The following is a 12,704-nucleotide window of genomic DNA, read 5'->3' as shown; positions in this document are numbered from 1 at the left end:
AAAAAACTCGATTTCAGTTTTATTTCCGTTTAACGCATTTGACTGTTACCAACTAGAACTACCGGTTGTTGCTACGTCTAGTCTAATGACGTTCAGTTTTCTGCAATGCTCATTTCTTACAGGTTAATCTACACTTATACCGTCAACTGTATTGGCTCCGTTACATCTTATCTCTTAGTAACATCTTCCTTACTTTCTAGCACCTGTTTGCGAGCATTTCTCCCAACGTCTACAGAAAGACGCTTCATTTATTATCGCAATTGTCGCAAGTTTATTCAAGAACATAATAAAAATATCGAAATCTAATATAGTTTGATAGTATTAAAAACGAGTATTAACATAATTACAATAATGAAATATTAGTTTGAATTCGTGTTGTTGCCATTTATTCTCTTCTCTTGCTGTGTTTCTAGATTTAATGATTTAATATCTCAAAGTAACGAAACGAAAAAGAGCTATACTAAAAATTTCATTTGATCCCTGGTTCTTCCACACGACATAAAAAACAATGAAATAGTTTAGAAACGTAGGAACACGTTAACGCGCGCTCATGATCATAAGGCGCGTCGCCGGTCTTTTCAATGTCCGCAAACAACTGAACCACGCGCTCCTATAATACTAGATATCCGGGAGCCCCTGATGCAGGTTGAAACCTCGGAAGAATGCTTTGTTCTTGGCACAGTTGATGTCGTGCAGCTCGTGATCACATACTTGCGGATCGGACCCGGGCGCATACTGCGCACTAAACTCGGATGCTCCATCCTTCGTACCGTCCTTGTAGTGTGTAGCAGCAGTCACAAAACGTTCCTTGCCGATGCTCGTACTGCTCGCGTTCCGCATTAGGTGCTGATGAGCTTCACATCGATACTGCAACGTAGCATGACCGACCGGTGCCCGGTTGACGAACGGTAGTGAGGTTGTGCCTAGGCGATGCAGCGTATTGATGCTGCCGGTGCTGAAGGTACGTTCGAGAATGTCTCCCCAGTATTTTTCCGAACACTCGACGTCCGGTCGGGGTGTGTGGTTGGCCGACCGGCAGATCGTGGCCGGCGGTGGACCCGGTGGTAGTGGCAGTGATGTTAGATGATGGTCATACTCTAGACTAATGCTACATTTTTCTTCCAACGAACTCCGACTTCCGGTACACTGTGACGAGAACGATGGAATAGAAAGCAGGTCAAACTTGTAAGCGAAAATATGGCATTATTTTACATTCAATAGTTTTAAACAAAATTTGTCATTACAGTGCTGCATATGTCAGGGGTTGTCAATGAGTGACAAATGTTCACTTTAACCTTACCAAACGAATACATCTTTAATTAGTTGCTTTGTGCAAAACAACAAACTTTTTATACAATTTGTAAGCATTATACAGTTTTTGTTGTGTGGTTTGCACAGTTTCGCGTAAATTTATAAAAAGAAATTAGTTTATTCTACCGTAATAAGGTAAATTCTTTAAGGTGTGCATAATATATAATCTTAGCCGAGTCCCACCGCACGTATATCATCAGTGTGCGTGTATATTGTTCTATTAAGATTCTGTTTAGAATTATTTTGCATGCTTATTTTTCGCTTCAATCTTAAGTTAAAGAACAATTTTCACGAGAAAGCTTTATTCTGGGTATTCACATTATTATATTGATAAAAAAATCTTGTAATTACTGCTAATAATTTAAAGTCAATACTCAATTAATGAATTCGAATTTTTAAAACTAAAACAATATTATCCTTTATTTTATGATGGCATTTAATCTAATAAAATAAATTTGATTTTAAATTTTAAAATAGTTTGTATCTTTTTTTAGTATAAATGAATTACTTTACTGTCATTAAAATTTATTCATCTGACGTGCTTAATCTGCTGTAACTAAGTGGAACTTAAAAAGCATTTAACTTGGTGTCGATTTCCATATGTGAAGTGCAATATAAAAACTAAAAATCACACACTAACATACCTTTGACGTTAAGAGTTCTTTGCATATCTTTCGAAATCGCGCATTCAACAGCCAGTAGAGAAAAGGGTTCCAAAAACTACTACTTAAAGCTATCCATGTGACACAGAAATCAATTGATGGTGGTATCTGCAATGATAAAACAAGAGTGTAGAATTTTTTTGTTGCCCCCATTAGATTAATGTATGAACAGAATCGTCAAGCGAGTGGAAACGGTATTGAGCGCACTCGATGACGTTCGATCGTTGAGTGTGATACATTCCCTAAAAGTTACCGATCCGTCGGATCAGTCGAACAAGCGTGAGAGCTGAGTGAATATAGTGAAATTGTGATTTCTATTTTTTACAAGTGGAAAATCAGTCGTTCGATCCCTTTTTGTCGATGCCATTCACCCGAATCGTGATGATGTGCGAATGAGTTTGCATAGTTTCCGAACCGTTGAGTTTTTGGTTTCATTAACGCGAAGACTACATGCAAATTTGGGACGGTAACACCCGCAAACCTGGGACAAAAGTTCAAAGGTAAATAACCATCCAGTGTTTGGAAAAGGAGCACGATAGCTTGTTTGATTGTGAAATGTTGAATATGGTTTACTAAGTATCATACAGTGACGAGGAAAGGTGGAACTGTACCGTGATGAGTAGAGATGGATAAATGTTTCCGGTTGTTGATAGCTTCAAATAAGCGAAAGTTTCGATAAGCTCCAAGACGAAATATGTATTCAAAGTATTTGACGTAAACAGGGTCCAAGGTAATTTGTTCCTGTAGGAGAAATGATACTCCAAGGAGAGCGGTGCGTTACCATCACTACTTTATCCCTTTCACCGCTAATGAGTCTCCCACAGGTCGTAAGCATTCCGGATTCACTCACCTTCGAACCGGTGCACGTGGCCACTATCTCCAGTATCGTCCAGGGGGTGATTATGACTATAAAACCTAATGATATTGCTGCCATAGTTCGCGACGTCGAACCATGTATCTGCCGGTCGTCCTCCACGGCGAATTGGGACTGAAAACAAAAAGAAAAAGAAAGAACCACGGCAAATCGTTTGCGTTTTAGTAGCGTGAAAATAAAATGCACCATAAAATGTGATGCTTCTGACTATGTGTGATACAGAGCGACGAATTTTAAAATCGTCTTTTTAAGGGTACGATCATGTGGAAAAACATTTCTCCACTCCTTCATGCACGTATGGTAACAACCATAACACGGACAACGTATTTGTCACTTTGCTCAGCTGTCGGCATTACGGCTCATCTACAATTCTAATCACCGTCTTGTGTTACACCACCAAATGTTTATTTATGATGACAGACTTGATAAATTATCGCACATAAGCTTCACGCATGTAAGCGTTTTTTTATCTCGTTGCTAACAAAGCATAACACCAAACAGCACCAAATATCTTTATGTATTTAATCATTTCTTTTGGTTGGTTCTTGACTGTTGTGTTTCTCTAGATTTATGTATTTTTCGATGCTATAAAGTTTGTATAAAAACTGTTAAATTTATATTAAGTTTCATGAAAGAATGTGGAACAGTTCAACGGGGAACAAAACAACAGAAATGTTTCAAAGTAAAGGAATTTGAATTATCAAGTGTCAGAGACATTTCAAGTATGTCTGCTACAGGAGTATATTAACGACAGATTTGAGGTTTAGTAGGTTAGTAATAGGTTGTTAGTAATTTATGCACTAAAAAGCGACTTTCGATTAATGGTACAAAAGAACGGAAAAATAAATGTAATAAATTCAAAAAACGCAGAGCTTCTAAGAGTCCAGTCCGGTTGATTTGGCGCATCGATGCTAATAAATCGGATTCTATAATTATTTGAAATGTTCTTCGTCTCAATGGATTTAACAACTTCTTCAGTTCATATAGACTCTTAATCCTAGATAGTTACTAGCACCATTTCTTTCCAAATATTGGTTGATATTTGGTTTGACGAGAATTGATTTATCTTCATGTCATGTTGGGCAATATTCCCAGCAAACCTCATACATAAAATATTGTTCTTTTTGGTACAAATTTGTATGGCCCTTTAGTAGCACGATCAGTTGATCAGATACATGAATTGATGTTTTTCTAGCGCTCGATCGTATTTAAATAATCTTCGAAGGTTATCTACTACAAAAAGTTTATTTTTAATCAATTCATCACTTCCTCCTTCATTAGTATGATTCGTATAATGAAGCTAGGCTGATTAAGGATCTTCAGGAACGCTCTAACATCCGGGTGGAACACTAAGACCATTAAATCCTAAGATTTCATCTTTACTTACTGCTTCGCTTTAACTGTGTTACGTTAAGTAACAAAGAATCGAACCTTTCATTCTCCTTATGTAACTAGTCGTAACGCTGGCAAAAACACCCTCATTCCTTTAGCAGCGTTACGTAATAGTTGAGTGATACCTAAACGTAAAGAAAGAAGTTTGGTGGCATATTTGTCACTTCCTTAGTCACCTGTTTGATCAACGTTGGATTCTCCAGATGTATCAAAGTCTTGTAGGTGTTTTGCCGATCGTATAACGGCCGCGACGAAGTGTTCCGCCGACATTTTTGGATGTGGATTAAGCAAGTGATATGAAAAAACTATAGAACAAAGTTCCACCGTTGTTTAATATGAACAAACTGATAGAGCTGCCAAATCTACACAGCATAAGAGCAATTAGTATTTATAGACTGCTGACAGGTTGACCGATCATTAGGTGGCAGGACAACCGCATGAAAAATCAGACCATGTAGTCTCTTTTGTATTCAGCATACATTAGAAGAAGGAAATTGCAGCAAAAGTCTATTTCTTACACAACTCTACTCTAGATAAAGATATCTAAAGACAAGAATTTTGAGTGTCACAATGATGTCAGGTTGATAGTTTTGAGTATTTTTGTTGTTGTTGCTTTATTGTGACAGAGCTGTCAACAAGTGATCTTTTCGGTACATGTATTGTCATCAAAGGAATCGCACATTCAGCGAAAATGACCTTTTTTACGTAGCTACTAATTATTATACTTCTTTTTTATATTATATTCTATATTTCTACAATTATTATATTACTTTGCAAACTTGTAGAAACATTAAAACAGATTAAATTATATATTACGCAACATTCGCTTGGGTTTGAAAGGGAAACTTCCCACAGCGAATGTCCCACCATCTATGGTTATTTGCTGGTAAACCATAATGTTTTCCTGTAACACTCTACGCAGATTCTTCTCTCTCCGGGTATGGTTTTTTAGCTAGCCGACAAAGGAGCTGGTGCTACTTCTGCTTAACTGTTCAGGCGGATGTCACTTGGAAACGCATAAATTATATCCAATATTCATGGATGTGCATGTGCCGCTCGTGTTATTTATTTCAGGGATCGAACTTTTCCCTGCATTGTATGTTTGTTTCGGTGAAGTGCCTGCGAAAGATCTGGCCACCCATGGCGGAAAGGCATCACGGGTGGAACGGTGCGAAACCGTACAGGGAATGTATCCCGCTGGGGAGGCTTGGCTAGGGAACCATGCAGCAAACCCGGGCTATGTGATGTTTTTTTTTGTTGTTGCAAGTGTAAGCAAACGGTGCAACAGAGGTGACAGTTTTTCTGCTTGCTAACAGGACCGTCACCGTGTACTAAGCGTCCTTTTGCAACAGCAAAGTGAAAGTGCAGCTTTAATTCGGTACATGCATTTCACCCACTGTGAAGGGGACGGTTTTACTAATTTGTTAAAGGTTACAAGCTTCACTTTAAGAGTGTAATTATGTAATGACTTTCGATTAAGCTTGGTGCGTGGAAATTGCATTAAAATAATCTATTTTATTTTTCTCGTTAAAAGTAATTAGCTACGTAAACAGCAATTACTGACAGCTGCTGTTTTATTTTTTTCTACTATACCATTTTTTTAAATTTCAAGCAAAGTGATAAATTTAAGCCGATTAAAAAAGTTGATAAAACATTTTAATATTAGCAAATGTTCTCAATGGACCTTACGGCAATCAGCCGTTGTGCTGAAATAATTTTAAAAAAAATGTTTTCAATAAAAGATTAAGGATTACTTTCAAACATTTCCCCTAAAATTTCATTTTTTTCCATTTGACAGTAGTGTGTTGTCCTTAATTAATCTTTACAGGAAGATCGTTCTAATTTATCGATTCATAGTCGACTCTTAAAAGAATTAATAATCGTTAAAACTTGATGAATTATCGCTAAAAGTTAATGAAAAAATACGATCAAAATCAACCACCAACAAAATCAGCATTTTCTGCATGATTGTAAATCACAACCAATCAGGACTACCAAAATTGTTTGTTAAATTTTTAAATTTAAATTTACTGTATATTTATTTTAGTGGTGGGTAAATTATAAAAATTTTTTTGAAGAGTTGGAGTAATCCGATTCCGAAACATTCTGTACAATAACTCAGGATTTTCCTGGAGTTGAATCCGGTTTATATACGTCGGGGTCTCCCAACCCTAATTTCTTTAAACTATAAACTATTTAAACTATAAACTTTAAACTATAACCATAATGACGGTTTTCAATCTACTTCTCAATAGTAAAAATTGAAGTTTTTTTTAAACCTAGTAACAATTTTTGGAAATTTAGCATCTTTTATTGAGATTAAAAATTCATTCATATACTTTATTTTTTATCAGATTCGTCCTGAATCTCAGAGCAGCAGTTGCGTCTAAATGTATGGTAAAACGTAGACAAATGTGGATGGCTCCTTGTTAGCAAATTGAACGAACACAATATGGTTGAACAGTTCTCATACGTGAACATTCCACTCCCTTCGCTTGACCTTTTTCATATCTTTTCAAAAATAATTATGAAATTCCATCTGTTCAATGTTGCTCTTTGAGAATGGAATGCAATTTTGTGCTATATTTTAGGCGAACAGGTTCAGTCCACCCAGTCCACAGAAGATGGAAAAGGATACTTTAATGCTGTCTAAACTGATTGCAACGATTTTGGGTTTGCAAAAGTGTCTTATAGACCAAAAATCAAATCGTTTAAAGCTTTCATACAAACAAAAACTTAGCAAAACCTTGTCCTTAAAATAAAACTCATACCTTCTGCACTTTAAATGTTGTTCGATTCTGTGTATCGATGGGACGGTTTCCAGTATTTATTAGTGGCAAATTGTTCAAAGCCATTCAGAACGAAAAAACAACCAAAGAAAAAAAAAAACTCAACGACAATGAAAATTTAGTTTTTGAAGCAACCGGAAGCGATGACATGGCTTCCCTAGCCGAACTAACTATCTGACTGCAGCAGAAACAGTAATCAAAAGTCGATTATTGCGTGTGGCCGTTTCCCAGGGTGTTATTGAAGAATCTCGTCGTACTCGAGGATCTTCAGTGTTTTCTGGTACTTCGACATTCCGTTCGCACCAACGCTGATATTTGAGCAACCTTGAGGGAATCAAAAGCACACGGAAGAAGTAAAACATCCATCCATTGGAACAGAGCGTGTACGCATGGAGGCGCCCAGTACATGGTAAGGTTTGTTTCCACACACCATTGGACCGGTGGTGCGTGACATGGCTAAAGAAATGATAGAGCAAAAAATAGATTGCTACTAAAAACTGGTGACCAGTTCCTAGTTTATTCGCTCGATGTTGCAATGCGTTGCTTCAGCCGAAGGTTGGCTTGAGCCCGTTCGTTCGGCCGGGCAAAAGCCCATCCGGATGATTTTGTCGAAAGCAAAAGACCACGAGCAACAAGGCACTGTGAAGCAATATTCAAAAGCCATTAAGATTTTTTTTTTGCATCTCTCCTTCTCGAGCTACTTCGAACTGATCGTACGCATTCATTCAACTTTGGAAGTATTTTTTTTCTTTTCCACAATTTTACCCAACCCCAAGCCAACGGAGGTTTTACTGGACTGGTACTAACGTTCGGTTAGGATTTTTTCCTTTTTTTACGGCCATGCTTCGGTGGACAACTGCCCTTTTTGATACACTTCGTGAGGTAGTGAAACCCAAAATACAGCTAGCAGAACATCTAAAAACATCAACTAGGTGAAGAGTGAAGGTCGTTCAAGCAAAAGCACACGGCTCTACGATCAGTGTCGTGAATGAAACAGGCCAAATTTGGGTAGAGTTTGTCGCCGAAAAACCCGATGCCGTTTCACCAGAAGTGAACGAATTTTCTCCGGAGAAAGTAATGTCTGTCCCGGTGACGCTACGCTACGTACGCTTGTGCATTATGATTGTCGCACATGAATAAATTTGCTGCCTTTGAATATTTAAGCGTTTCTTACGCTCACTGTATGCCACACGAATTTTGAACCAGCACAAGCGGCCGATCGTTTTTTTTTGCAAAAGTGCAAAACAAGAACCATCTGGGCGGTGGAAGAAAATTAAGAAATTGAAGCTGAGCCATTTGTAAGTTAATAAATTTATCGTCTCCCTACAAACATTATGTTCGCGGTGTGAAAGGTATCATAAAATATATTGAAAACCATTACGGGGTTACGTAAACCGGAATGAGTGCCGATCGATTCTTTCTCTCTCTCCCATTTTGTACATTTTGTTTGTTTTTACGGTGAATTGATATATGTGGCCAGGAACGACAATATTTGTAATAATGTAATTGGTCGTCAATTAATAAGCTGGATTGCGAGAATCGGCTTCACGCATGAATCATCAATGAGCTCCTATTTGAACATTCTGGTGCACATACATCACGAAGAATGTATAACATTTATGGGTAAATGGAAAATTAAAATGGTTACGAATAATGTTTGTAATATCAGAGGTTTGATGTAATGGGTAAAGGATGAATTGTGGTGATTCTGTAGATATGATATTGCTGACAACGGCAAAATATGAATAAATTGTTTAAAATTTTATTGTTTTGATTTTTGAAAAAAAAAACCATACAAATGAATTATTTTACATTCAAAACAAAATTAATTTGCCAGGCCGTTCTAACCGAGCAAAAAAAAAAAACAAAATTACTGAATTATATTCAGTATCATATTGACTCATCTATAGAAATCATTATATGGTTTTCTAGGAAATTTGTGGCATATCTGCTAAATCAAATTAAACTTATTTCTGTAGAAAGGTGTCCAACAATATAATATATTAAGGTTTCAATATTATAGAACAATTTTAAGTAATTTGTAAAATGGAATACAGAAAGTTCAATTTTATACCTTAATCTTCATCGTATCTATCTTAGCTGTTTTTTTAAGTTATTATATCAAGCGGAAGCTCTTATAACATTGTGTGTATCTTATTTTCTCTAATTATTTAATAATAATTGGAATTATCTTATGGCGCTTGGATGCCTCATCAATTACTTTCAAAAGCTGTCAAAGAAGTAGCTTAGACGAGGAATAATTAACAATATGGCTAGATTAAGGGAAATTTAAGCTTCGGTAAGCAAAATTGATTACTAAGACCTGCTAAGACACATGAAATATGTAAAGTGAAAATTGCTGCCATTTAAAAGCAGTTTAATAGTTTTAAATTGCTGAAATTTCAGACTGTCCCGAAGATCTGCGTCATGCAATAAATTGTTTTATAAATTAACATTTAATATAGATGGCAATAATTTGGATAGCTAATCAGGAATGAATTTTGAAGCCAAGTCTTTACCTATTTTACATTTGAATTTAATTAAAAAAGGGGTGTAAAGTCTCAGAATATTGATGTGTTGAATTTTATTTATTTATTTATTATTACGGCTTCTGCAGTATTATCAATGTTGGTGATATGGAATCTGGTTTAATAATGTGTTTTATAAATTACTAACAAAAAAAAATTACAGGCTTTAGCAGTATAAAAAATTCAAATAAATAGAAATGAAATAAAAACAATTTATGTTTATTTAAATATGAATATTGGCATAACAGTACTCAGTTAACTACTTTCAACGTTATGAATACGCATCGGTAAATGTACATTCATAAATTTAATTTATAGTATTACATGAAACAAAAGACGTAATTGTAATTACGAAAGACATCTTTAATACATTACAGAATGCATTAAAAGCAGCGCACACATTTACATATTCCCACGCTACGCAACACTTTGCTGTTGACTTTGCAATTTAATGTAAGACTTACCGCTTAAAGCGTCTGTTAATTGAATCTTCGAATCAAATTATCAGCACGAAAGGGAAAGCATAAATCAAACGATCCCTTTTCCCATTTCCTGCGATAATTACTTTGTGCTACCGTGTCGTTCGGTAACATTCCCGCACGTGGTTCAATCAACACAGACATGTGTATAATTTACGCGATAATCATTAGTGTGGTTTCAATTACGACCGCTTCTTGCTAAGGGTCGAGTAGCAATGCATGAAATGATTGAAATAATGTCTACAACCATATTTCAATTGACTATGAACAAATCAATACAAATTATTCACGTATATCGCATAGATTTCCCGATACTCATGCGAGCTTTAATTTCTTTTGACTTTCTGAATAGAAAAAATGTGTAACTTTTATTCAAAATGTTAATAAAATGTTTACATTCAAAATCGGCAATCGATTTCATTACCAATAATTCCGCTTAAAAGTCAGCAGCTATGGAAGCAGTTTAACGATGCTGAATTGTTGAGGCTCTATTAGCGTCAATAATCACACCATTCTGATTGGTCGATGCAACATACATGCAGACCAGTAATTAAATGACAACCATTTTGTCTCTCCGCACTCTGCAACACTCCACGGCTTATTTGGTTGACCTCGTACCTGGCTGTGTTTGCGAGCTTGGGCCACCATTTTGTTAGTTCGTTCGTTAGTATTAACAACATAACGTGGCGTGCTTCCGCATCGGGGCGCAACTGTTAAAGCCCTGCTGACTGCTGATGTTCGGCCTGAATGCACATGCACTTAATGGGCTTACATTAAGTTGATGCCGGATAGTAAAGTAATCGTTAAGCTATCAAAGCGAACAAACAATGCTGTCCAGTACAGGCGGCGCGATAAAACTAGTGCTTATAGAGCTGTTGCAGTAAAATTTCTGTGTGAAAGCAAAATAAAATCAAAATGTAATAAAGCCAAACCTGGGATGTACGGTCATTAATTGAAATCTGTCTCTTACCGATATTAATATGCAGCGAAAATCTACAGCGAATTCTACCATTCCCTCGGCACAACACACTGTGCCAGTGTGGGTTGTAGTACAACACGGTGGCTTCTGTCTAATGATTCTTACGAGACACGATTACCACCTGATTTGCATCATAGCATAATGAGATACAATTTGCATAATAACCAGCGTCATCGGTGGTGCTAATTATCGGTTTGTTGTAATGATCACAACACTTTACGCTTACCATACAGATGCACTGTTGAGAGTGAATATGGCATTGAATTGCTCGATGTGAAGAGCGTCAAGCGATCATCAAGGCATTTATTTTGTTAAGCGGAATGTAATATTTTAATGATCTACGATGTGTGTTTTTTTTAAAGTAATCGAATAACGATTTTACTATTCAATGCCGTGTTGGTAATGATGATAATTCAATAAAGCTTTCAATGGGAATTAATAATTGAATGAGAAAATGAATTAATAAAAATGAAAAATGAAATCAAAATAATTGATTGAAAGAAAAAAAAAAGATTTCAACCCCTTTATTTTTAATTAAGTTAGTTACAAAAAGCTCAATACTAATTTAATAATAATAAAAGTGCATTAAATATGACTCGTAGAACCAAAATATGGCTTAATTAAACATGATAAAGTATACCGTGAAAAATCGTACAAAAGTTAGATTGAAGCTAAAGATAACCACGTGCGACCCCGGTATGATTGCGGTGCCGATCTACTTCCCAAACGGCTGGTATTGAAAAATCCGAAGTAATCCAACTCTGGTACATCCCCGAGTACACTCCAGATCATCTCCGAAATATGAACCAGAGACAAGACTTAATTACAAGCATTTAATTAATTATTTAATAAATTAAACAGCTACGAACAAAATGATATAAAACAGCGGAACCACTGTTTCTAAATTACGAACAAATAGTGAAAAAAGCGTGAAGCCTCCAAGAAAACTGTTTAAATAGAATCAGCGACGATAAAAGCCCTTTCGCCAAAGGCGCTATTGTTACTCTATACTTTTATTTGTGGAAAAATTGTGGAAATCCAAAAGAAACCTCTTTGAAATATCCAGAAAAACTGTTGAAAACTCTAAATCGAAAATCTTCAACAGTCTTTAAAATCCTTGAAAACAGTTTGAAACCCCGTGGTACATTGCTGAAAAAATCATCGTTTATTCCAGTGTCGGATCTGGAGTCTAAATCGACACCACAAACGACACCAGCGAGGATGTCGAATTTAGCGCTGGCCTCGACTCCGAAGTAATACGAAGTTGACTCTGGAGTTTAATCCAGAATCAAATCCGGATTTTGTAGCAGTCAAATCCGGTTTAGCCTTTTTTTTGGTTTTTTGTCTCAAAATTATATCCAGACCATAATGCCGTACGTTGGACTGGCTATCCTGCTACTGCTAAATAAATTTTAGAATATTGAGATTGTCATTAAACAAAAGAATTAGAAAAAGAAGAATATAGATGAAATAATAGATGAAATTAATAACGCATAGCTTTCTGAAATTTTACGTATCTAATAATTCCGAAAATGTAATTAGTTTTTGATAACCCCCATTTACCAAAAACTCTCGTGCCTTTAAAGCTTATTTAAGAATACTGGTTAACAATATAAGCCGAAAACATTTATCATTCCTTTTCTGGGAATGAAATGTACTTGCTAAAGATAGTCGCATTGAATACCAAACT

General features: G+C 36.1%; 1 protein-coding gene across 3 annotated transcripts in view; it reads right to left on the bottom strand.

Annotated features, from left to right (window-relative positions):
• LOC125771636 (5-hydroxytryptamine receptor 1A) overlaps positions 1–12,704 on the bottom strand; it is a 65,670-nt gene continuing 52,966 nt past the window's right edge. For all 3 annotated transcript variants that reach the window (XM_049442439.1, XM_049442441.1, XM_049442440.1), the window contains 3 exons: positions 2,824–2,961; positions 1,956–2,081; positions 1–1,146 (listed from right to left, as the gene is read on the bottom strand). In XM_049442439.1, the coding sequence (XP_049298396.1) occupies positions 619–1,146; positions 1,956–2,081; positions 2,824–2,961 (792 nt within the window). In that variant the 3' untranslated portion in view covers positions 1–618. The remainder of the gene's footprint in view (positions 1,147–1,955; positions 2,082–2,823; positions 2,962–12,704) is intronic.

Source organism: Anopheles funestus, chromosome 3RL (genome assembly GCF_943734845.2).
Source record: "Anopheles funestus chromosome 3RL, idAnoFuneDA-416_04, whole genome shotgun sequence".
Lineage (NCBI taxonomy): Eukaryota > Metazoa > Arthropoda > Insecta > Diptera > Culicidae > Anopheles > Anopheles funestus.
Note: the sequence above shows the minus strand (reverse complement) of the source record. Positions and strands in the feature narration are given on the sequence as shown.